The sequence below is a fragment of the Talpa europaea genome, assembly GCF_964194135.1.
Source record: "Talpa europaea genome assembly, chromosome: 12".
NCBI lineage: Eukaryota > Metazoa > Chordata > Mammalia > Eulipotyphla > Talpidae > Talpa > Talpa europaea.
This window is the reverse complement of record NC_140079.1, coordinates 77760839-77785252: the sequence shown is the minus strand read 5'-3', so window position 1 is coordinate 77785252 and position 24414 is coordinate 77760839. Positions and strand designations below refer to the sequence as shown.

At 53.9% G+C, this 24414-nt stretch overlaps 1 protein-coding gene across 1 annotated transcript in view; it reads right to left on the bottom strand.

Annotated features, from left to right (window-relative positions):
• Positions 1-2772: 2772 nt before the first annotated feature.
• Positions 2773-24414, bottom strand: part of CASTOR2 (cytosolic arginine sensor for mTORC1 subunit 2) — a gene marked incomplete at both ends in the record, with an annotated part of 38830 nt that continues 17188 nt past the window's right edge. The window contains 8 exons of the mRNA XM_084251033.1: positions 2773-2838; positions 2922-3016; positions 4891-4973; positions 5430-5540; positions 6266-6389; positions 6818-6950; positions 7433-7626; positions 12363-12433. Coding sequence (XP_084107159.1) covers positions 2773-2838; positions 2922-3016; positions 4891-4973; positions 5430-5540; positions 6266-6389; positions 6818-6950; positions 7433-7626; positions 12363-12433 — 877 coding nt within the window. The remainder of the gene's footprint in view (positions 2839-2921; positions 3017-4890; positions 4974-5429; positions 5541-6265; positions 6390-6817; positions 6951-7432; positions 7627-12362; positions 12434-24414) is intronic.

Genomic DNA, 24414 nt, shown 5'->3' with positions numbered 1-24414 from the left:
GGAGATGGCTGGGGTAACCCCTCAACCTTCCCCAAAGAGCTGTGGTGATCAAACCACTAACTTTGCTACTCATAGGCACACAGACACCAGGATGCGTCGGCCTCGGCGCACACAGCACAGGGACTAGAAAACTAAATGGGTGGCCGTGGGTGGCAACTCCTCCCTGGACACAAAGTCAAGGCAAACATCCCTTTTCCAGTTAGAGGGGCCAGTCACCAGGCCTGGGGAGAGAGCCTGAGGCTTCTAAGCTTGCCAGTGAAAAGAATCAGCATGAAAACAGCCACAGGAGGGGAGAGGCCCCAGGGTGGACAGCCGGGCCGACCGAGCCGGCCTGGGTTGCAGGCTGAGACCACTGAGAAGGGGGCGCGGTTCTGTTAAAAAGCAAGAAGTTCCAAGTACTCCTCCCTCTCTGTACTACGGCCCCCAATAAAACAAGGGTGCGGGGGAGGGGCAAATCTAGATTTCAAGGGAGACTACAGGAGGGGGAGAGGGCAGGGACCCACACCCACCCAGGGCTCGGCTCCTGGGCTGCTGGTTTTGTTTTTCTCTCAAGTCTGAGCTGAGGGAGCCAGCGGCTTGTCCAGTCAGCATATTGCCTATATACTTGAATTAAAAATCTTATGGTGGCTCAAAACGTGTGTGCACGGCAGACACAGCAGGGTGGAGGCCCTCAGCCCACACGCGCATACACACAGCGGGGTCTGTGCCCACGCCCTGCGCACACGCGCGGCGTGCTCACACAGTATATATTAACATATATATTGCTCAAGTATATATGCTATTTACAGTATATATCTATATCGACATAAAACACAGGTATTTATAGGTGTGTACAATAGATACGTCCTAGGGGTCTAGGGAGCACACATTTCTGGGGTCACGGGGCCGACACTTGCACGGCGGGGTAGGGGCAGGTGACGCGATAGGGACGCTGACAGGAGGGGGTGGGTGTGGAGAGGCGCCCCACGGGAAATCAAGGCTTTCCGAGGACAAAAAAAGGACCCAGGGCGTCAAGCACTGCCTGCCCGCTCGGCCACCCAAGTTTTGGAACCAGCAAACAACAAACACGTTTTGGTTATTTTGGAGTTTTGTGCAAAATGAATTAACTTAATAAAGAAGAAAGTGGGTTCCTGATCAGTGCCTGGGCCCTGGGCGTCTGCAAGGATGCAAACTCAAGGCTCCTCCACAGGGGCTTCCAGGGCCCGGGGTCCCTCACAGCGGGGTGCACAGACTTCACCAGACCAGGCTCCTCGGACCTTCTCTTAGGAACAGGTCAAGTCAGAGGCTGCCAGAGAAACAACATGAGGGCCTGAGCCACAGTGGGTTCTGTTTGCTCTGAAAACACCCCCATTGACGAGGCCTGGAGGCTGACCCCATTCTCTCTGTCAGAACAGACCATCTCAGCTGGTCTGCCCTCTGGCTGTCCACCTCCTGCGGCCCTTGGGTTCCGATGTTCGGTAGAAGCAGAATGCCTAGGCACCTGTCAGGAGAGTATGGGTGGCCGGTATGGGGCGCCTGGGGCCTGTCTTGTGACAGGACTCTGCTTCCTGCTTGAGAGGGCCACGGTACCTGGACAGTTCCCGATTCTCATGCTTGTGCCTGGAGTCAGGGTGCCAGCCAAGTGATGCTGGGCCTCCGGACCCCCTGAGTTCTATAGGCCCCATCCCCGAAACTGCCGTCAACCACAGCCTGGGCGCAAATACATTAAATAAGAAACTAAAACAAGGTACGATTTTCTCTATTAAGGCTCAGTTAAGCTGCCTCCCAGGTCAAGTACTCGTGAGTGCCACGGTCCCCATACTGGGTGGCGGGCAGGTGAGTTGGGGGCAGAGGCCTTCCATGTCCCCCCAAACTGGGGCGGGGGTAGGATGATAGGGGAGGCCTATGCTGGTCTAGTCAATTGTTGGGGAGATGGGGTGACCTAAGAAACCCCAGGTCCAGAATGCTGGGAATGCCCCCACTTGGAGGAAACTGAGGCTTTGCCGGCCCGAGTAGGGTCCAGGGAAAGCAGAGGGGACAGGGGCTCATGTCCCAGGCTGGGGGGCCCCTGAGAACCATCCCCAGGAGTGAGGGCTTGTGGTGGGGGAGGGTCTGGACAGGGCCCCTCTTGGCAGTCTTGCTGGGAGTTGGGGCACAGGCCCTGTGGTTAGCAGGTGAGGTTCTGGGTGGCTCAGGTCCTGGGTCTGATCCTCTGGCTCCTGGGGGAGCCTCACCAGCTAGGTGACCCGAGGGCTCCCCACTGGCCTCCACTCTGCGGGAACCAGCCCCGAGCTGATGGGAACAGAGACCAGCAACCACGGCATCCAGCTCCCACCCTCACGGGGGTCTTCTCAGTCTCCACAAACTCAGTCCCACTTGGCCAGCCCCCCAAGACAACATGAAAATCAGTACCCCAGTGTCTTGTGGGAAGTGCCAGCTTTCTTCGGCATCTGCCTCTAGCTGTGGGTGAGGCCAGAAGAGAAGGCGGTGCAGCTCACCAGCTCCCTGGGCCTCAGACACCATCTTCTGGGGTGGGGATAGGAGGAGGAGGAGGAGGCAGGCGGCTCTCTGGAGTGTCTGGGGGCTCCAGGAAGGCAGGAAGGTATGGGGAGGCCTCGGCTTAAGTCCCAGGCCTGGTGGGGTCAGCGATCAGGGATGTCTCCCAGAGGCCTCCTCTTTGGGGACCCTGGGGCTGATTTTCCAGTCCGTCGAGAAATACTGCAAGAAGAATCTTCAGGGTGGGGGCTGGGCCCAGGCCTGGAGGGCAGACAGGGAGGAGCAGAAGAGGCCCTTCTAATGCTTCTCTGCTTGGCTGACCTTCAGGGCGCTAATAACACCGTTGATGTTTTCTTCTGGTACCTGCAAGGGGAGGAAGCAAACATCTGTGAGCTGCTGGACACAGCTGTCCTGGGAAGGGAAGGGGCGTGGCACCGGGCACTCACCAGTGCATGGTCGAACTTGAAAGTACTGATGTAGTAGGCGGGGATGTCCGCAGCAGCCAAGGGCTCAGAGATCTGGGCCACGATGCCACACTCATCTAGGGGGAGAGGCAGGGACCATGCTCAGCCTGCTCTTGGCCTCGTTACCAAGGACCTGGCCAGTGCACCCTCTGTCCTCTTTGCTGCTCAGCCTCCCTCTATAATCTTGCTAGAGAATCTCTCCCCTCCTGTGAAAGCTCAGTGCAAATGCCCCTCTACCCAGGAGCTTGCTCTGATCTTCCTAGCTAGCAATGAGCTCTCCATCTACAGAACCCCAAGGACCTGGGTCTGTCCCACTCTGGTCTTCTGTCCGTTTCCATGCTTCTCATTTCAGATTGTCTTCCTGCCATCTTGCCAGTTCTCTGACAGAGCTGGGGGTAGGGTGGGCAAGTCAGGCCTTCCTTTCTTTCTCCCTGTCATTTTCTAGTCAGATGACTATGGCCAAGTCACTCTGTGAACCTCAGTGTCCTCATTGGACCCTGCCTGCCCTCAGAGCATTGTCAGGCATGCAATTGGGGCTGGAATGTGACTTCTCCCTCTGAAGCAGGGAGGCCTCCCCTAAACTTCAGCCAGTTTGGTGGACTGGGAGCTGGTGCTCCCTTTGTGCCTAACTTCACCCTGATTTGAAGACAAAGCCCAGGCTTCCTCTTACAGGAAGACCTCCAGAATCTGAGGACCACTCTTCTCCAACACAATCCCCTGGGTTATTTCTCTTATAGCTTGTGCTCTGATTTTGGCTATAATACATTTCCCCAACAGTGCCTCTGACCAGGTGAGAGAGTTCAGAACTAGTCACCAGTTCTCCAAGTGATTCTGAAGCCGGAGTCTGCGAATTAACCTGGGTGCCAGTCTCCCTTCAACCCCAGCATCTTCCCCGCCCCTGGTCCTGCTCTTGTCAGTCCACCTTGGACTTGGTAGCCTCCCTCACTGGCGAGTTCCTCCAGGTTACTAGCTGCCACACCCTGCCACCTGCTTGGGCCTGGAGAAGGCGGTCCCACGGTTGGGCCAGGAGCTGGCAGGGTGTACCTCCCAGTGCTCCAGAGTAGCCCCTGTCCTCCCGGGGTGGCTTGGCCTTGCTGTGAACAGAGTGTGCAAGTGCTGTCTGGCCTGCTAGCTAAAGTCCACCTTCTAGCTTGTTTGGGGAAAGGTAGAGACAGATGGCCATGATCTGGCCTGCTCTCTGATCCCTCACCCCCAGGTCAAGATGTCCTGCCACTTCTGTGTCCAGGAGCCACTGTGGCTGACCTGATGGCCCCTGGGCCAGTCTGTGCTTCATCTAGAACAGTCTGTACTATCATAGAAAATCAGGGTTCACTGGTTCTGACCAAGGCCTGAAGCCTATGGCTCCCCCAAAAATGCTCATGAAAAAACTACCAAAGATACTTTAAGGATAACTGTGGAAACTAAGGCTAGACTGGGTCCTAGGTAATAACTGCCCATTTCTTCCCCGTGGGGGCATGTGATCGAGGTTCTGTAGAGAAAGTGCTTCTTCCTGGGACAGAAAGAGGAATTAGGGGCAAAGGGTTGGGGTGCCTGGGACTAGCTGCTAGGTGTGCAGTATTACACTATTTATGTGAATGAAACTCATTAAATTTGAGAACAATCATTGCCTTTGAGCAGTGGGACTAAGGAGCAATTGTTTCCCTTTGTAATTCTTATCATGTCCCCAGCTTTCTAATCAGAAGCAGGCATTAACTTTCTACTGGGGAAAACTAAGAGTGCTTGGGTGAAGCCTGCTCTCCCTGACCCTGGAGGCCGGTGTACCCCCATCACACTGGGCCTGCAGGCAGTGGGGACCTGAGGCTCCATAAGCATCAGTCTCCCCTCCTAACCTTGGGGTCCAGACATACGGGCTTTGTATTCAGAGGCACTTGGTCATGCTAGAGAACCCCCTTTGCCTTGCCCTCCCCCCACTGAACACCACGGGGCTCACCAAAACCCAGGGGCTGTCCTCCGATCCGCACCATCTTCCAGAGCTCTCCAGATGCGCTCGTGAACAACAAATTGCTAGGAAACCTTAAAGGAGAGCAAGAGGAAAAACCCCAGGTTCATGTTAAGTGTACGCCCCTGGCCAGCCCTCCATGGAACCTTCCCTGCCCTTGCACTGGTGAGGGCCAGAGGTACACCTGTACCCTTTTGGGGGAGGGGGTGGAGCAGAGACAGGAAAGCAAGGGTAAGGTGGGCTTTGAAACAAACCCCTCACCACCCAGCCTACCCCTGCAAGCCCCCAGCTCCAGAGAGGGGCTGGGGGACAGAACTCAGATGCCCCAGGGGCTTGGTTCAAATCTCTGCTTTGCCACCAACTATGGCCCTGAGATACCCCTCCACCTCCCTGAGCTGCCTGTCATTTATAAGATGGGTACCCCAAGATGCAGGGTGTGCAAAGGGCTTATTAGGGACAGAGTGGGGTGACATGCCCATCACGAAACCTGGTCCACCCTGGGTAGACCCTCACCCTGGCCCCCGGCTCACCTCTGCTGGGTCTGCACGTCCATCACCAGGGAGATGTAGCCCTCGATGAGGGAGAAGGAGAAGAAGCGGATGTGGCCACAGTCGTCGCCAGTAGCCATGGGGTCCTTCACTCTGGGGGCGGGTGAACTGGTGAGAGGCAGGACCCCCACTGCACCCTGACCCCCACTAGGCTCTCCTGCCTGCCCACTGGCCTTCAGCATGAGGTGTTGGGAGGAACAATAGCCTGGGGAAGCTGGGGCTGGCTGAGTCCTGCTGTGATCTTGACCTTACTGGATGGCCCTAAGCCAGTGTCAGCCTCTCGGCCTCCTCATCTGTGAAATGCGGGTGATTGCGTGGCATTCACACAGGCGAGCACTGCACTTCACAGTGCTGGGAGCCCTGCTGGCTTCAGCACGGGCCCTATTCCTGGGCAGGGTCTCTGTCCTGTTTTGGCCCACATCAAGGGTACAGCTTGTGGCTGCTGCCAGCTCACTGGACAACGGCCCTCTTGCACCTGTTTTTGGCCTAAACTTAAAATCTGCCCTGAGGAGAAACACAAAGGCTGTTTTCCGCTATGTGAAAAAAACCTGAGTTCCTGGCTCCTCAACTGACTGTGTTTGCCCTTCAAGCTCAAGGGACAGCTGGGTGTTCGTTACCCCCACAAAGGCACCTGGGTTTTCACCAAGTTTGGGGTTCCCAAGGAAGGGTGGGGTTCCCCCCTCTCAGAACAGGCTTTTATAGAGCCATGTCTTCCCTTCTCAGGCCAGCTCCAGGGCAGGTCTGGGTCCTTCCGGGGCCTCTCTGCAAAGCCACGTCTCCTCTGGGCCCTGCAGCCCCCATACTCAAGGGGGTCCTACCCGTTGGAGTAGAACATGACGTCCATGAGGAGTGTGGCAACAGCAGGCAGCGTGTCGGGGTCCAGACTGGTGACACAGAACCTGTTGCTCGGGCTGGACAGCGGGTGGATGACGGGCCTCTGGACTGTGAGTGCAAAGAGAACAGAGCTGAGGCTGGGTAGAGAGAAGCAGTGAGGCAGGCTCAGGTGGCAGCTGCTCTGGGGAGGCCCCATAAGACCCTGTCTCTTCTTCAGCCTCTATCACCAGCTCTCCTCATTCTCCAGGTTCACATGCCAAGCTGTCTGCCTGGCATGCCCTTTCCAAGTGCTACCACCTGCCTTAACTACTACTTGTGCTGCAAGCTCAGGTCAGGTCACTGCCTCTGGGACATCTGCTCTGATCCCCTGGATGGCAATGGCCTTTGGCCATCACTTGCTATACCTTGGGAGCAGTGACTGACCAGGACTGCTGTACCAGGTTACACCTGGCACTCAATGCTCGGAGAATGGCGCTGCTTTGGGGCAGGACCTAGTAAGTTCTTGAGGGCTCCCCAGCATGGGCCCCCAAACGTACCCATCTTGGGCTTCACAAAGCCGTTGGTGATGCCGAGGTTCTCAGCGGCCACTGTCTCACCATTGACGACCCTCAGGATGGTGAACTCTGAGGACAAGGTATGGGTGACGAAGGGCAGATCACGCTCACGAACCTGGGGATGGAATGAAGCATGTGAGTGTCCCATGTTCCCGGAAGTCTGGGACCAGGAGTGGCAGGTCCGTGACCCCACTCCACCCGGGGAGTGCTCTGTCCAGGCCCATCCTTGACCTGACCCAGGTTCATGCTCTCCAGGTGGCCTGGCCCCACAAATGAGTGACATGGTGGCCAGGAAGCACTGCTGGTCCCCAGGACCAGACATGTTGCCACCCCAGGAGAAGTAGGGAGGTAGGGAGCCTGGTGTCCACCTGGGAAAGGACCCTGTCCCCTTGCCCTCACTTCTTGGCCTCCAGGTCAAAACAAGCCGAGTCCACTAAGGACAGGTGGGCTTGGGACAGAGACCTGGTGCCCAGCCTGGGAGCCCAGTGATGACACTGAGGTCCATCTGACCTCTCCCTGGTCAGAAGGCCACAGAGTGGGCAGACCTAAAAGGGTGTCCATGCCACTGGAGACCCCGGGGCACAGGGCTGGACTCACCAGGATGAAGTCCGTCTGGTAGGTGGAGAGCATGAACACGGAGATGTTCTGGTCGGCCAGTGGGGCGATGACCGACTTGGCAATCTTGGTCACGCCAATGGGCTGGGAGCTGGAGAAACTGCCGCCACCAGATACCACGTTGAGGGCCAGCCAGGTGGCGTCTGCCACACTCAGGTGCTCAGAGGAGGGTAGCTCTGGAGGGGGACACAAAAGGGAGCCCCGTGATTGATGGGCTCCAGGGACAGATGCAGTGTGTGATCTTGGCCAGCCCCGCCTGCAGGCCAGAGTGCCCTCCTCTGTCAAAGGCTGTTATCTGCCTCCGTGGTCTCCTGGGAGCACTGAGCAGGCCAGGAACTGTTGGGCCTGTTTCCTCAGCCATGAAATGACGGGGAGGTCAGTCATGATTTTGTTATTTCTGGTTCTCCCTGTCCTTCTGGGTGTCAGGTCCTGCCATCACCAACTACCTCATACCAACCAGTGAAACAGGCCCCTGTGATTTTCTTTTTTACTTTTTTTTTTTAAAGATTTATTTATTTATGCATACAAGAGCTGGGGTGCAGGCCAGAGAGGCAGTGGGTGAGAGGATTCACCAGAGATGGAGTGGGGAACAGAACAGGCAGACTGACTGAAATACACTGCTGAGGGGAGCGCGGGTGAGACAGGAGAGGTCTGCTGTGCCATGTGGGTAGCTCCCGGGTCAGGGATCGAACTTGTGCTGCAGATAGCTTCATAGTGCTGTGTCTTAACCCTTTGCGCCATCAGGGAGGTCCCCAGGCCCCTGTGGTTTTCAAACTGGGTTCCTGGGTGCCTCCCAAGCATCTGGAGGAGCCCAGGCGATGACAGTGGAGCCCAGGCAATGACAGGGTGGGCGGGACTGGGATTCTCTTGTGCTTCAATCAGACACACATGCTCTAGGAGTGCTGTTGAAGATGCCACATTCTGGGGGTCAGTGATTGCCACCTCACCATTCCTAAGAACTTGCGCATTGACACTGGTGTGGGGCAGGTGAGGGAGGTACAGAGTCTCCTTGACTAGCTTGTGAAGATGTGGAATCCAAATGTGGTAACCACTCCTCCCATGCCGTCTTGCAGAGAGAGCACCCAGGCTGGGCACAGGGTGGGGGTTAAGGCACAGGGAGAATGGGTCACCCCCAAAGGACCTGGACAAGGAGGCAGGACTGTTAGTTCCACTGTACTCTTGACAAACCAGAGTTCTGGAAGGGCTGGCGATTTGTCCAAGATAATGAGGATTCAACTCCTGGTTTGGTTATCAACAAACCCTATGCTCTGTCCTTGGTCTCCAAGGGAGGAGGCCAAGATGAAGGATCCAGACGCTATGAGTTAAAGGGGCTGTGATGGTGACGACAATGATGATGCAGTTGGTTAAATGCTGGCCTCAGGCGAGATGGCTTTGAGGCCCCACAGATCTACCTGCCCAGCTCTGGTCGCCATGGCAACCACAGTCCTACAAGCCCATTGGTCTTGCAGGCTGAGAAGGGCAGTCCTGGACCAGGCTGGCTAGAGAGGCAGGCAGCTGTGCAGAAAAGGGAGGGAGCGCAGGAGGAAAGGGTTGAAAAGCCCCTAGCTTCTAGGCTTCCATGTCTAGTGTCTCCTGCTATCCAGAGTATCAGAAAAGCGTTTTCTCAGCCCCTAGACTAGTAGAGGGAGGGCGTCCCAGAGCCCTGAAGGGACTTCCCTGGGACTGCTGGAGGGCCCTACCCTGCCATCTAAAGCAGAGAAATCCCCTGCAGCCACTGAGCGCCAGGCTGCCCTGAGGTCCCAGCCTCACGATGGTGAGGCCTGCACTTCCCTTGGGCCTGTGTGTGGGCATGAGCCACGCAACTTGGACATCAGCGAGTCATCTCAGGCACCATTTTTATATATATATATATATATTTTTTTTTTAATAAGTTCTGTGTTTATTTATTATTTATTTATTTATACATGCACTGGGTACAGTCAGAAGCGCAGGAGGGTGAGAGAATTCACCAGCGCCAGAGCGGGGAGCAGAGCAGGTAGAAGGACCGAAGTACACTGCTGAGGGGAGCAGCGGGTGGCAGGAGAGGTCTGCGCGCCATGTGGGACCCTCCTCTGGTGGCCGGGGAGCAGCCGGGGATCGAACCGGTGCTGCAGAGGCTGCAGGCAGCTTCGCAACCCAACGCTCAACCGCTGCACCACTGGGGAGGCCCACCATTTATATTTAATGATGAAGTAAAAAAAAATGCTCTTCATAATGACATGACTCCCTAAAGGGGTGGGGTGGGGGGAGTAACACTGGGCCCCTGTAGCTGTAAACCAAAGATTCATTCCACACTGCCTAGAGGTCAGGGCAGGGGCTGCTCATTATGCTGGGTCCCTGGGAACACCTCGCTCTGTGCACTAAACGTGTAAAAGAGCAATACGCACTACACCTTTCACAGGCATGCAATGTCCATTTGAGCCAAGAACCTCTTAACTTCCACATTTACAAGGCCCGATCTGGTTACTGTTTCCGACAATCACCCTGTCTTCCCGGCAAAGGCCCAGCAGCTTCTAGACAGGTGAACTGTGACCAAGACATGGGTGATGTGAACAGCAGCCCTCGTAGGAGCACTATCTGCAGGGCTGGTAGGCCTTACCCAGCATGCACAGCAGCACTCACTGGGACAGCCACAGGTCAAAGCCCCGTCTGAAGTGCAGCTTCCTGTGAGAACCCCTCCAAGGCTGAGGCAAGAGCTGCCTCTAGCTGCTGTTCCCCCACCCCCACCCAAATCCTGCCCCCCAAGAGCCCAACCCTTCCAGATGCTCCTGACATTGGTGGACCAGGCTAGGAATCCGACAGCATTTGTCAGGACTTTTTCCTGAGGGCTTTTCTTGCTTGTCTCACAGTGACTCCAGGCTGTTAACTTGAGTTTTCTCACTTGCAAATGTGCTTCAGGCTGCTGGCTGGAGCCTGGAGGGGCTCTAGCATGGGGGCAGCGGAGCCTTGTGTACTCCCTTGTATATGTAATTTTTTTTCTTGGGCAGTCATGGACATCCAAGCAGACCAGGGGATGCAGTGTGGGAGGCAGACCCTTACCCAGAAGTCGTAGTTGAGGACAGTCAGAGACTGGTCCCTCTTTGCAGTTCCCGCTGGGCTAATAATTTAAACCTGGAAGCTGGCTTATTCCCCCCCAGGAGGTTTCGGCCTCTCTCCTCCCCACCACCGTTCCTGCACACTTAGCCCAGCAAGATGCCGGCACACAGGTGTAACTCAATAAATACTGCCTGCTGCACCCCCCGGGGCTGGGTTAGAATAAGCAGCAGGCCGTCTCTCTGGTTATTGATAACTCCTTCCAACACGGCCCACGGCCCACAGCCCCCTGCCTCTTGCTCATGGCAATTTCTCATTCAGGCCTCCAGAGAGAGAATCTCATCTTGGGAGGTAGATAGACACAATATTGTCTCTTCCTACACACTAGACATGTGTGCCGGCAGGGAGGGGGTTCCCTTTGTCTGAGGTGCCACGATTCTCAGCAGTCCTATGTATAGGCATGAATGCCCATTAGAAAATGAAAATGTGTCTGGGTTGCCCAAGCATGGAATCTTTGCGTGACTTGTGCTTCATGGTAAGGCAGAAGGGCCCATCTGTAGCGCCTGTGCTAGACGGCAAGTGCCGTAAGTGGGTGCCTTCAAGGATGGTGCTCCCTCTGGGAGTCCTCACACTCTCCTACTTTGCTGTGGAGCAGGAAGCGCAGTAGCTCTCGGGAGGCCTGCCCTGTCCCTGCTCTGGCCAGGCAGCCTTCCTCTCCAAGGCAGAGAAGGACCATGTGCCCCTCAAGATGTGGGGGGCAGGACCCAGCCCCTGTATAGGGACCTAGGTCATGTGCATGTGAGTACAGCTAGGAAGGTGGCTTCCTCTGGGCCTTTGCTTCCTCACCAGGAAAGAGGGTCTCATGCTCATTAGACCCAACAGCATGAATCAAGAAGCATAAAATTTCTAGCCTCATTAATCTCATTTCTCAAACCTCATTTTAGGCATCAACCTCAAGTCAGAATAAATGTTATAACATTTGAGGAGATTATACACTTCATAATGGAGAACAATTACGACAACTTCAATTCTAACTGTAGGGCCACTGAGCAAAGAAGCCTGGCAGACTTGCCAGGGTCTGACTTGAAAGAAGATAATGTATATACTGTATATACACCATTTAATGTATAATAGAAAGTATATAATGTGACCGTAAGTGAATTCAAAACCACTTGTTCATGGGAAAAACGGGAAAGACACTAAGTCATTTTGACTTGTCTCCGAGGTAGGACTGAAAAATGTTGACTTTCGTGCACACTTTGCACCTTTTGAAGGATGTAACTTAGCTGCACGCCAGTTCCCGGGCCCTGCGGGAGCATGTGGCTGTGTCCCCAGCACCTCTTAAGTGAACTGGCTGCGCAGCAAGCACATGTTCGCCGTTACTTTAGAGGAGGATGAACGTGATCAACTTTAACAATAAACAAGAGATGCAGGGACAGTGACTGGGAGCCAAGGAGAATGGTGATGAGAATGTTCTGGAGTCGACAGCGGTGGTGGCGCCGCGACCTTGTGGATGTCAAAACCATGGACCTGCAGACTTTCAAACGGTGAACTTCCTCAGTTCACAAAAGTGGAAAAAAGTAAAGGAAAGTCACAAAAGGATGGTGACCCTTGGGGCTGGCTCCAAAGGGACTGAGCACATTATAAAGTGTCCCCCTCACTGGATCTTACCTTCTACTCCTCGTTGGTTCCCAGCGGGTGTCTTACTGACCCATTGCTCTGGGGCCTTTCCCAAGGCAGAGAGGGAGAGGACTGGCCAGGGCACAGGGAGAGAAGGAAACAGACTACCAACTTTCTCCAGCCGCTGAGGGCAGAAATAGGAGGTGGGCAGCCAGCACTGACATCAGGCCTCGGTCCAGCAGGTGAGAGCAGCACTTACCCAGGAAGCCTTCCTCATCGACTATGATGGTGTAATCCTCTGGCGTCTCTGTCAGACTGAAGAACTTGCACCTGGGTAGGAGGACAGACAGACACAGAATAACGAGTCAGTCTTGCACAGGTCCCAGGGGCACACTGGGGGCCATCCCACCCATGACCCAGTCAGGGAGGACTCGGTTTCCCCAGAGATATTGCCCCAGGCTGCCAGGTGACTAGGGCAAGTTGCTTGTCTCTCCCTCTGCTCTGGCCCCCAACCCCATGTTCTGACTCAGGAGGTCTCTGAGAGGCCCCAATCTTTGGGATCTTTAAGCCTCTAGGATTCTGTACAGGCTCAAAGTCTTAGATCCCACTTTTCTTGGAAGTGAAGGGAGTCACGCAGGGAACTGTGTTTGCTATGGATCACCACATCTGATGTCTAGGCCTCACTGCTGCTCCCCCTCCCTACTTCCTCCCCAACTCGCAAATGCTCCCACTGTCTCTTAAGGCCTAATTCACAACTTGGATGAGAGGGGTGTGGCCATCTGTGATGTTCTGGGGGGCAAGCTGCCTTTGGCACTACTGCTGAGCCTGCGGTTTATTAGCTCAATTTCCCCCAAAGGAGACCAGGGTCTGGCAATCTCTCTGGACTAGAGCCAGATGGGGCTCCCAAGGGCTGGGGGGGTCGTCAATCCACCATGTCTGCCTGTCTGTCCCCCAGGTGCCGCTGCCCACACAGGGCACAGGAATCTGCTCACGATCACTTATAGAACCTCGCTGCTCTCACCTGTGAGGCCCAGGACAGGCTCTGTGCTGGCCTGTGAACCCCATCTATCACGGGAAGCCACACAGAAAGAGCCCAATGAGAAAGCCTACAAAGGTAAGTGCTTCTACAAAGATAAAAATGGAAAAGGTTTCTTGAAGTACATGCAGCACAGCAAGGGGTGGCCACAGCGCCTAAAATGTCTCCCCTGCTTTCCCGTCCCTGCAATGCAGAGGCCTCATCAGGGGAACCTGCGCAGCACCCTTTATACTTTATCCTTCCTAATTTTCACAAGGAATGGGGACCAAGGGCAACTGGAACTAGTGTGGAGGCAAAATGATAAAGCCAACTGGAAACCAATGGTCGTTTTCTATAAAGTGAAACGCCCCTGGGCACTAACTGGAGGGAGGGAAACCAACACACAAAGCTCTGCATGCAAATGTGCAGTCTGTATGGGAATCTCCCCAAACTGGAAATCATGCAAATGTCTCTTCTTCAGCTGGAGAAGGGAGAAACTGGCACAGCCACACCCTGGAATACCGGTCAGCAATAAAGGGGAAAGAATGACTGATTCATATGATAACATGGATCAGTCTCAAATGCATTGTGTTAATAAGTTAAAGAAGCCAGACTCAAAAGGTTACATACTCTGAGTCCATTTATGGATGTCCTGGAAGAGGCATGATCATGAGGACAGAGTGCAGATTAGTGGTTCCTCGGGGGTACTGGGGAGCTTTTTGGGGTGATGGGAATTTTGGGTATCTTGACTGTGGTGGTAGTTACAGGAGCTTGCTTGTCAAAACTCAAAGAGCTGCCCCTGACAAAGGGTGAATCTTAGTATAAGTAAATCCCACTCCAGGCCTGCCTGTAGAGAGCTCCGGGCCAGGCTCGTAAAGGAGGCAGCATGCTCTCCCCCTGACAGTCGGGAACAGCACACACTCTTCAATTTCCCTCCAGCTCTTCGGTTTTCAAATTACATCTCTGCCCCTGCCTGTCCCACATCCAATTTGCAACTATTGCCTGGACAAATGAAATCTGTAATTGCTTGGGGACAACAGCAAATTATCACCTTAGTAAGTGGCAATCACTGGTCTGGCCCAGCCTCTTCTCTGGGACCCTCACGCACTCAGAAAGCCTTGAAAGCCACCCTTCACCAGACTGCCCTGAGCCACGCTCTCCCCAGGTGGGGGAGTGGCTGCCAGCCACAGGGGAGCCCCGTGTAGTCAGACAGATGTGGTGCCTGCTCCCTGTGCCCTTCTGGCTGTGAGGGATGCTCCAGAAATAGACATAAATTATCCTGGAGGGACATAAACACCGGCAGAAGGCAACATCGGCCTATGTGTAAATGGGGTATAAATATGTCTTTGACGCGACCTGCCTCCTGGAGTCGAGTGCTTCTGAGGTCCTGCCAGCTGCTGCATATCCATCTCAGAATGTCTACCCTGGGTGGCCTCAGGAGGGCGAGGCGGTCAGAGGGCCCTGTCACTACAGCTCTTCTGGTCACCAAGTCCAAGAGCCACCCCTTACTTGTCATTAAGCCCCGCCCTATCCTACCTCTGAGATGTTTCCCTCTCTCTATCCCCCTTCACATGAATTCTGGCCTACAAGACCTTACTAGGCTCTGACCTCACCTCATTCCTCTGCTCTTCCCTGTGATCCTCCCCCTGGCCCCATGACTCTTAAGGTTGACAAATACTCTTTCCACTGCCCAGCACACCCTTCCCTCTTCTTTGTTCAGAGACACATCCTTTGCTCATCCTTCAAGACTCAGTTTAGGCATCTTATTTGGGGCAAACCATTTCTGATCAACACCAACCTCCTCCTCTCCTTCATCTCCTAACTCAGGGTGTGGGTCCTTCCGTGACAGCCTGCACTCTCTGCTGTGTCTATGAAAGGGTATTCAGGAAACCCTGGCAGTTAGGCTGATGGTACACCACAGCTCTAGAGAAGAGTTCATTCACCTCACGGTGTATGTGAAATAAGTCCTTAGAGTTGGGCAGTGCACTGGCTGGGCACAGAATCAACATTCATTGCCTATTGGGTAAAGTAGTAGACTGTGGCCACATACTACCTCCAAAGCCAGAGAAGCCAGGGTCATAATAAACCTTGCCTGTTCCTATAAGGCAATGCCTTAACTTACCCCTCTGCTGGGAGACACTTAAAGCCTCTAGCCCCAACCCCACACTGTCTGATGAGTCACAGCTAGATCCATACCCAATGCTGGGTCCTGGTGCTGCTCTTCTACACCAGGAAGTCCCTGTGTGTTCACCAGGAGCTGGACAGAGGCCCACACCCAGCCTGCTGCTAAGTCCTAATGGGAAGCCTGAGGGAGAGCAGGCCAGTCCGCCCTCTAGATGCCCTCGTATTACTTAGGAAGAGGATGAAGCAACAGGGGACAAGTGTGCAGCCCAGAAGTGACTGCAGTTCTATAAAGGAAGACCTGGGCCTCTTCATTCCATGGCACGAGGGGCAGGTCCAAGGTAGACTCGTTCCCATCCAGTTTCAGTGTGGGCAGTGGGTGGCCACATGGAACTGGCTAGCCCTGCTGTAGGGTGGAAGGGGTGTGGCCAAGAAGGCACAGAGAGATGATCCAGAGTCATTGAGTATGCTGGGAAAACACCTCCTGACCTCCCATGCTGAGACCTGGGGAGCCTGCCCAGATGCCTGGTGTGTCTGAGCACAGGGACAGTCAGCATCCATCTGGCCTCCATTCACCCGCTAGCGCAAGATGCCCTGCTAGGTTGCAGTGCGCCCCCTGGGGCTGGGATTGTGTTCCCTTCCTCTCCTTAGAGGTCACAAAGACTCCCTTACTAGCTAAGTAAAGTCTACCCCAATCTGGAATTCCCCATAGAGAACCTGGGCCAGGAGCAGTATGATCCAGGCCCTGGCTGGGCCTTAGGCCTGTTCCTGCAGGTCACAATGTCCTGTGTCCAGCAGACCCTGCCAGGGTCACTTGCTGGCTCACCACAGAACAAGTCCAGACCTTTGCAATTAGAGCCTGGCTGGCTGGGCTGTGAAAAAAGCTCCGAGAACTCTCATACGCTGGACAGAAATGGTATGGAACAGGATTCTGGTATGTTCTCAGTACCTGTTAACACACCATTCTCACACCATTCTCTGGAGTCCATTTGGACTCCAGTACCAGCCTGGAAGGCCATGTGTATTTCTGGCTCATTCTATCTGGCAGGCAAGATTTTTACATCTTCCTCCTCAACACAGCAAAAAGCAAAGAGGTCACAGCAAAGACGAGGGGCAAGGGTCTGACCCCTTCTTGAGACCACTCTCATCTGCCTCTGGCTGGGCCCTGAAAACCTGTTAAAATCCATAGTGAGGAACAGAAACACTTTGGGACCACTCAGGGCACGGGGTTCACGCTGTTCTGGGGGCTTTTCTTTTTGAAGGAAAACTGGGTACTGGTGTGTGCCATGTTCTGTTGTCTTAACTAGCTGGGGGCTTTTCATCGGCTTCTCTTGGGTCTTCAATAGGCATCTCAAGTTATTTACATTTCACATCTAGTCTTCAACTCTAGAGATTGCTGTTTCAAGTTTTAGTTAGAAAAAAAAAAAAGCCCCCCATCACTCTGTGACTTGAAGGATAATCCTGAAGAGGAGTTTCCTTTTTTTAAGACTTGAAAAAATCTGCTGGTGTCACGTAACCAGGAAAATCAAGTCAGTATGGACAATGTAATTGAAAAATCTAGGGTGATATGCAGAGACAGGGCTGTGAAAGGGGGTGGGCAGGGTAGAAAGAATCAGAGGGGTCTGGATAAAGTCCCTGGGAATTGGACAACAGCCTATTTCAGTGGCCAAATCATTTTTCATTCAACAAACAACTAAGTGCCTTTATGTATTAGGCACTATTTCAGGTGCTGTGGACATACCTTAAAAAAGACAACTAGAATTTACATGGTGAGGGTATGGGGTAGGATAAATAGTGCATCAGATGGTGGTATATATATACTCAAGAGCAAATAAAAAGTGGAACAGGAACAGGGCCTGGTGGAGTAAGGGTTTGCAATATAAAACAGAACAGGGAGTGGGTGCCAGGGGCCAGGGAGGGGAAACTGGCTGCAGGGTTTCAGTTTGAGAGGATGGAAAAGTCCTGGAGATGGAGGGTGGTGACATGCTGTGAATATACTTAATGTCCCTGAGGTCTACACTTAAAAAAAGAGTCAAATAGTAGATTTATATTACACATTATCTGGCCACAGTGAAAAATAATTGAGCAGGGAAGGTTTCTAGGAGACCTGCAGGAGGCAGAAGAACAGGTACACATCTCTCCCAGGGAGGCCAGAGGGAGGGATGGTGCGAAGACTGACACTGGGTACCAGCCAAAGTGACACATGGGCACCAGCCACAGTGGTGGAGGAGAGGGGTGGGGGCAAAGACGCAATGGGGGAGGCACGGTGTCCTCAGCCATGGTGATGACTCGGTGGGGACTGGAAGGCCAGGTAGGAGGCTATTCTTTAAGGAGGCTGGCGGGAGCTGCTGGTGGCTTGGGCTAGGCGGTGTCAGTGGCTAGGAAATAATATCCAACAAATTAGGAAGGTGAGGTTGGCGAGAAACATGAGGCCAAGATAGGGAACAGCTGTTTTCCACGGCCAGCTTCTGGATGGAGGCAGCAGGAGGGAGGGCAGAGGCAGAGGGGGGCACCTAACTGGCAGAATTCACTGACTCCCCTTATCCTTCTCCATGAGACCTAGGGATGGTGAGGCACCTGGGGAGGAGGCTGCCCTCCCTCCCCGGAAGCTCGAAGCATAAGTCAGGGAGGGCTGACCTGCCCTCCTTGTGTGGGTCCCAGCGGCCTGGTCCCAGCAGAAGGATCAGGTCAGGGTAGGAGAAGGCGAGCCTCTTGCTTCTTCAACATATACCCAAGTACAGGGCACAGACTGGGCACTGACCTGTGGTTCCCTTCCTCCTCTGGGGACAGTGAAATGGCAAAGACTCAAGCAGAGCACCTGGCTTCATCACCTGCCTGTGATGAGACTGGAACGACTTATAGATCCTCAGTTCACTCCAGGGTCCTCTGTGAAAGAGGCTTGGAAATACCCCAGGGCAGGCAGTCAGGATTAAAGGAAGCACTCCGGACCCTGCCTCGGCATGCGTGGTCACACGCCAAGAGTCCAGGGGCTGGTCCAGGAACTGAGGCGGAACGGACATCCTGGCAGCATCCCCGCCCTCGCAGACAGGAGCACGCCTCTGCTTGCCGGCCGGTGGCTTCTCTGGTGTTAGATGATCCCTGTCTGATTGTGGGTCTCCCCATTCCCTGGGGCCCCCACACTAAGCCTTACCAAAAGTACAGTGAGTTTATCAGGCCAAGGAACACAGAGCAGCTCCTCCCAGCAGGCCAAAGTCCCCCCACGTCCCTGTGCTCTCACACCCACTAGCGCGTCACTGCTCCATCAATGATAATGTCTGCTGTGCTCCTGAGATCATCAGTCTCCAGGTCTGTCTGCCAGCACACCTGCTCCTGGGGAGTGGTGCCTCATCTTCCCGCCCCACCCCACCTCCCCAGGTCCTCTGGGCCTTGCATGGGGCTTCCACACAATCAGTGCCAACTGAATGAACGTGCTGTGTAATTAATCATTCCCATTTCACAGACAGGACAACTGACTCAATTGGGCGAGGGCGGTGACTGCCTCCGGCTGGCTACTGAGCTCTAAGGTGGGGCAGTTGGGACGCAGGTGTGGCCCACAGCACATCCCCTGGGTGTCAGCTCTTTCTCAGGAGGTGTCTGCCCTCCTCCATGAATGCAGCAGCCACAGGCAAAAGACCTCACAGCAGCCTGTTCTCAGTAACAAAAAGCATGTATAGCAAAAAGAAATACACCTGAAAGACTATATGATATAAAAAGGAAATGAGGCAATGAAGAACAGAGTTTAGCTTGAGTCGGGGAAGGAGGGGAGATCTTTTGGTTAAATGGAGGTTCTTGTCTCCTGTGCGCTCTGGCTTGGCATATGCTGATTACATTGTTAACGTTAGGGAGACAAACGAGTAAAGGTGGGGGAGCAAGGTCACAGGATGGATGAGGGTGATGAGCCTGAGCTGAGGTCCAGTGGAGCAAAGAGGGAGGGCTGCAGGCACATCCCACAGGCAGACAATGGGACAGGATCTGGTAAAAGGGTGGAGAGGAACCAGTCCCAAAGTGGAGCCAGGGCAGGCCTCCCCACTGCAAAAAGGGATAGGAAATGCAGCTAAAGAGCCATCCAGAGGTGGCCAGGGAAGGAGCCACAGGAGTCGTCCCAAGATGAACAGGCAGGACTAGGGACAGGTTATGACCCTCCCTCAGCCAATCTGGTCCTGGATGGTTGGTGATTTCTGGGTTTACTTTTGGTTCTACAGATGTATTTTTACTCCCCAGCTGTGTTCCAGGACCACATTTGACCCTCTGATGGTGCTATGGGTAGTGGGCTAATGTTCTGGAAAGAGCACTGCTTTGGATCAGGGGTCCGGCACACAGCTACTGAGCCTGTTTCTCTTCTCATAAAGAGGGGTACAACCCCATCGAACTCACCCCTGGGCAAGAGGCCAGCATCATTTTGTAGATAAAAACGACGTTGTACACAACGGTTGCTCAAACTGCACCAGTTTCCTTCCCTTCTTTTAGTTTGGATAATGGCACTGATGTTCCTGGTTTTTTCCTGACATAACTGGGAGCTCATTCAACCTGCTGATGAGCGTGCACACGCGCACACACACACACACACACACACACACACACACACCCCTCTTCCTACCTTTCCAAAGATGCAAACAGCATTCTGTCAGCATGCTGAAAATAATAATCAAAACACACAATGCTAAAGCAATCAGTAATCCTTGGCCCCTGTCCCCCCTCTTTCCCCCAAGTCCCTGACACTATTAATTGGGAACCAGCAGTCTCCAGAGGGCTTGCTATTACCAGCCTCTTAAGTGAGCTGGGGAACTGTCTGGAGTTGTTGTTCTGTTGCCTGGCAACGTCTGAGTGCTCCTGGCTCTGCGGTCACCAGTGCCTCTCTTACTTGTGGCCACTCTGAGTCTATGCTGTCTGCTGCTGGCTCTAGGGTAGGGTGTCCTGGTCCCCCTTGGCTGATCCCAACCTTACATGACCTCTTTCCAGCACTGTGCCCCTCAACAATGACCTCCAGCTTGGAAATCCTTCAGGACCTGGTTCCTGCCCATCCTCCCCTCTCTGGATCATGTCTTCTTCCTCTATGTCTCCTGGTGGCGTTCTCTGCACCCCAAACACACTTCTAGTTCACTAAGGTTTAAGGCCAAATGGTCAAGGATCCCTCTCAAAATGTCTCTGTTGTTTGTTCCATCTTATCCTTATTCTCTGGCCTTGGAAAAAAGCATACCGAGGCCGCCTCCTTTCTCTGTTCACACTAGCGCCCTCTCTTAGAAGTCTGTCTCATACTTGGCTTCCTCATCTTAGAGACAAACAGGCTCAGGTTTCTCTCCAGTCTAAGAAAAGTCTCCCTCATCCTGTGTCTCCCTCAGGTCACCGCCAAACAGGCCGCCAACCTCTTCCTCATGCTCTCCTGTCCTTTACCTGGGGGATGACCCACATGCCTGCCACAGGGTTTCTTCTACCTTGACACTGGCACTGCTCTTTTGTTTCCTGGAGTGACTCTTCTTTCCCTCCCCAGTGGAGGAGGCGCTCAAGAGGCCATCCCCAGTCTATTCTAGACTGGTATTACATACTCCACACAGCCCCTGCCCACAATTCTCACTCCCAGGGTATCAGTTACTATGGCTTAGGCTTGTCCCCCAAGCTTCAGAATTGTACCTTCTTTGCCTACTCTTTTTAAAAAAATATTTATTTAGTAAAAGAACTGGAGGTGGGAGGGTGAGAGGACTCACCAGAGACAGAGTGGGGAGCAGAGCAGGCAAATCTACTGAAATACCCTGCTGAGGGGAGCAGCAGGCGAGACGGGAGAGGTCTGCTGTGTCACATGTGGGTGAGCTCCCTGGCCAGGGATCGAACTCAGGCTGCAGTGGTGACAGCACTGAGACTTAACCCCTAGGCCACCCGGGAGGCCTTCCCTGCCTACTCCCTTGGACTCATTTCCAATATCTACCCTTTGAGAGAGGAATTGTCCATTCCCATTATACAGATTAGGTCACTGAGGGCAGACACTTGTCAGATAACCCACACTGCAGCACATGTCCGCAACCCCAGGGGTTGAATGTCTTTGCACACCAGTCACTTGACTGTAAAAACCCACCACTGGTTCCCCTTGGGCTTGGCCAACAGCCAACCATGGGACAGAGCCAAGGCCTGGGGCTGCCCCTACCCCCAGGGAGAATCTGAGTCATCTTAGAGAACATTCTCATCTTCAATCGCAGCCGCCTGTTATGCCCTACCGGCCACACTGGAAACTCGATCTGTTTACTCTTGGATTCCTAACCCAGCAGAGTGAGGCCTCACGTGGGCCTCTCTGGGCATCCTGGGCAACAAGCCCCGGCCCAGTCAGAGCCCTATTCCCTCAATAGGCCTTAAACGGGGAAAGGTGGGGAGCGTGTGGTCAGGGAGGCCATTTCCAGGTAAACTCGTCTAGCAAACCCATTCTGATATTTCTGATTTATGAACCAGATAAATTAGCTGAGGGAAGAGAATGGCAAGGATTTATTTTGTGGAACAGTTTACTCATTAAAATCACAGAGTGGGGGACATTTGTGGAATTGCCCAGACAGGGAGGTGGGGCACTGGGAGGAGAGCCTGGAATCAAGCTGGGAAGGCCACTGGGTGCTGCCTGGTTTGGTAACGGGATTCTGTACAGATGGTGACCCAGCCTCCGTTTGCATACCTGTAGGGAGGGGGAGCTCACTCCTTGCAATGCAATTAATTTCATTTATTCATTCCTTATTTCCTGAAAGCTCTAATAATGCGGTCTCCTTTGAACTAACCCCCAGATATTCACTCCAGCTAGGAAATGACAGGGAAGGAGCCCAGTAAGACCATGCCCTCTTCCCACAGTAGAAAGAGGGCTTATGGCAAAAATGCTGCATGAACCCAAGTCTTTCTGGCTTAAAGCACTGGTTCTTGACTTTACCTGCCACTGAACTCACCCAGCTCTAAACACCAACCCTGTGGGCCTGTTGAGGGTACAGCTGAAGTTGGAAAGCCAGAGAGATAGGATGCTCAGCTGCTTGCTGGATGGCTGGACCTGGCCAGGAAGAGCCCACCAGCATGTTGCCTAACCAGGGGCCTCAAGTGCAGTGAATCCACGGCCATTATCCAGGGGTCCAGTTTGGGAGAGGCCCTGCTGCAGGGCATTGTTCATGTAGAGAGTGTACACCCCTCCTGGGGCTGGCCCATACTCCTCTCTGCCTCCTTTGTCTGCACATGGCCCGAGGCAGATGTGGGATGGCATTTGGGCGCCCTGTGTGCAGAGAGAAGCCCCTCCCCACACTGTCCATCTACTCTACTTCTGTAACCACGAGATCAGGCCTGGGCGTTCACAGAGATGACTACCTTGCTGGCAGCAGGAAGGAGGAAGACAACTGGGAATGCTGTGAAATTTCTTGTATCTTAAGTGGGAGGCCCTATCCACCCCAGGAACCTCAGCGCCCAGGCCCACGTGCTCACACAGGGCATCAACAATGCCTTTTCACTGTGATGTGAAGGGAGAAGACCAGGGAGGCCGACTGTCTTAGTTTCTCTGGGGCTGTCCCCATTTTGGCACCAAATGTCCTGCATCCCAGGAAACTCCTTACCCCAGAGAGACAGTCCGGAAAGGCCTGCAGTCCAGATGCACAAAGCCTCTTGATTAGCATCCGAAGAAGAAAAGAACCTTAGTGCTGGACAGACCTTCTTTAGATCAAGGCTCACAGAAGGGTCGGTCTGCCCGAGGTTGCACAGAGAACTTTTCCCCGTTGGGACCAAAACCCAGGAGACTGCCCCTTGCAGCATGGTGACCCTGAGTCATCCTGCTCACAACATGCTGCGGACCACAGCCTGGCCTCTGAGTGGTTGCAAAACCTGGCAAACCTGGCAGTCCCTGAAGGCCCAGGCAGAGCACCACCCTTCCTGGTGGTGCCAAACCTGGCCCACATCATGGAGGCTGGGGTGACACAATGTCAGTCCTTCTGTCTCCTCACACATGCTGGTGCTGACCTGGGATTCAAATCCTGCCTCTGCCACTTATCTGCTCTGTGACCCTGGGCAAGTTACTTTACTTCTCTCAGACTCTCAGTTATCAGTAAAAAGGGGTTAGCCAGGATGACTGTGGGAAGGGAAACAGGCTGCATGTGTCATAAATGTGGGCTTGCACAGAAAGATGGGCTGCAGAACCAGAGATGGGGAGAGGTTTGGAAACAAGTTCAACATTTTATTGGCACCAATCCTCCTCATGGGCTTCTCCGTGATGCTAATCAGCCCCGGCTGGGCACCGTCCTGGACCCTGCACTTCACACTCATTCCCCAAAGCCTGTCCTACACGCAGCACATCACCAGGCCACCCAACCACACAGAGCTGATGCTCTCACCCGTCAGGCCGGTCCCTTTGCCTGGCTCCTACTATCATCAGGATAAAGCCAAATGCCTTGCGTGGCTTCAGCATCCGGGGACTGAGTCTCATCTCCCCAGCCCCATGCTTAGCCCTTGCTGAGAACACACCACCTGCAGGGACCTTACCAGTGCTTCTAGCTGGGACTCTCTAATGTGGTCCCCAACCTGTGGCCTCAGAGTAGATATCCTGGACCGCCCTCCACTGGGCACCCTGCTGGCCAGCTCAATCTGGGGAATTACTGAAGAGTTTACACCTCCTCCGTCCCATCTTGAGCTGCACCTGAGTGGGTGGGGACCCAGGCTGATCTGCCTCTGTGACCCCAGCTCCCAGTCCCTGGCTCACTGACTTTGCCATGTGCCTTGGGCAGCTCCTGGCCTGGAGGCTGATTGGGGGTGGAAGGCAGAGGGTGCACAGGTGGCTCAGATGCCTGGCCCAGCCCTTTCTTGGCCTCGGTTTCTTCAGCTGCACAGATGACTGCCTTGGGCACTCTTTGGGCTCCCTCCAGGATCACAGTCCTGTATGGAATCAGATTACAAAGAATCTGATAAATGGCAGCCATCTCCCAGCACAAGGTGGGGAGGGCATTTTCATAGGCTGATGCATTGATGGGCCTGGGGAGCCTTACCCCTTCTACATCCACCCTTAGGGAAGACTCTACAGGTGCTCAGGTGCATTCTTTATGTGCCATGAAGTTGAGAGTGTTGAAGCAGCATACAACATGTGGCAGGTGAGCCATGGTGAAGAAGGACCTGAAATAGGGGCTTCCCTGGTAGTGCAGGGGTTAAGTCTCAGCACTATCACATTATGCCCTGAGTTTAATCC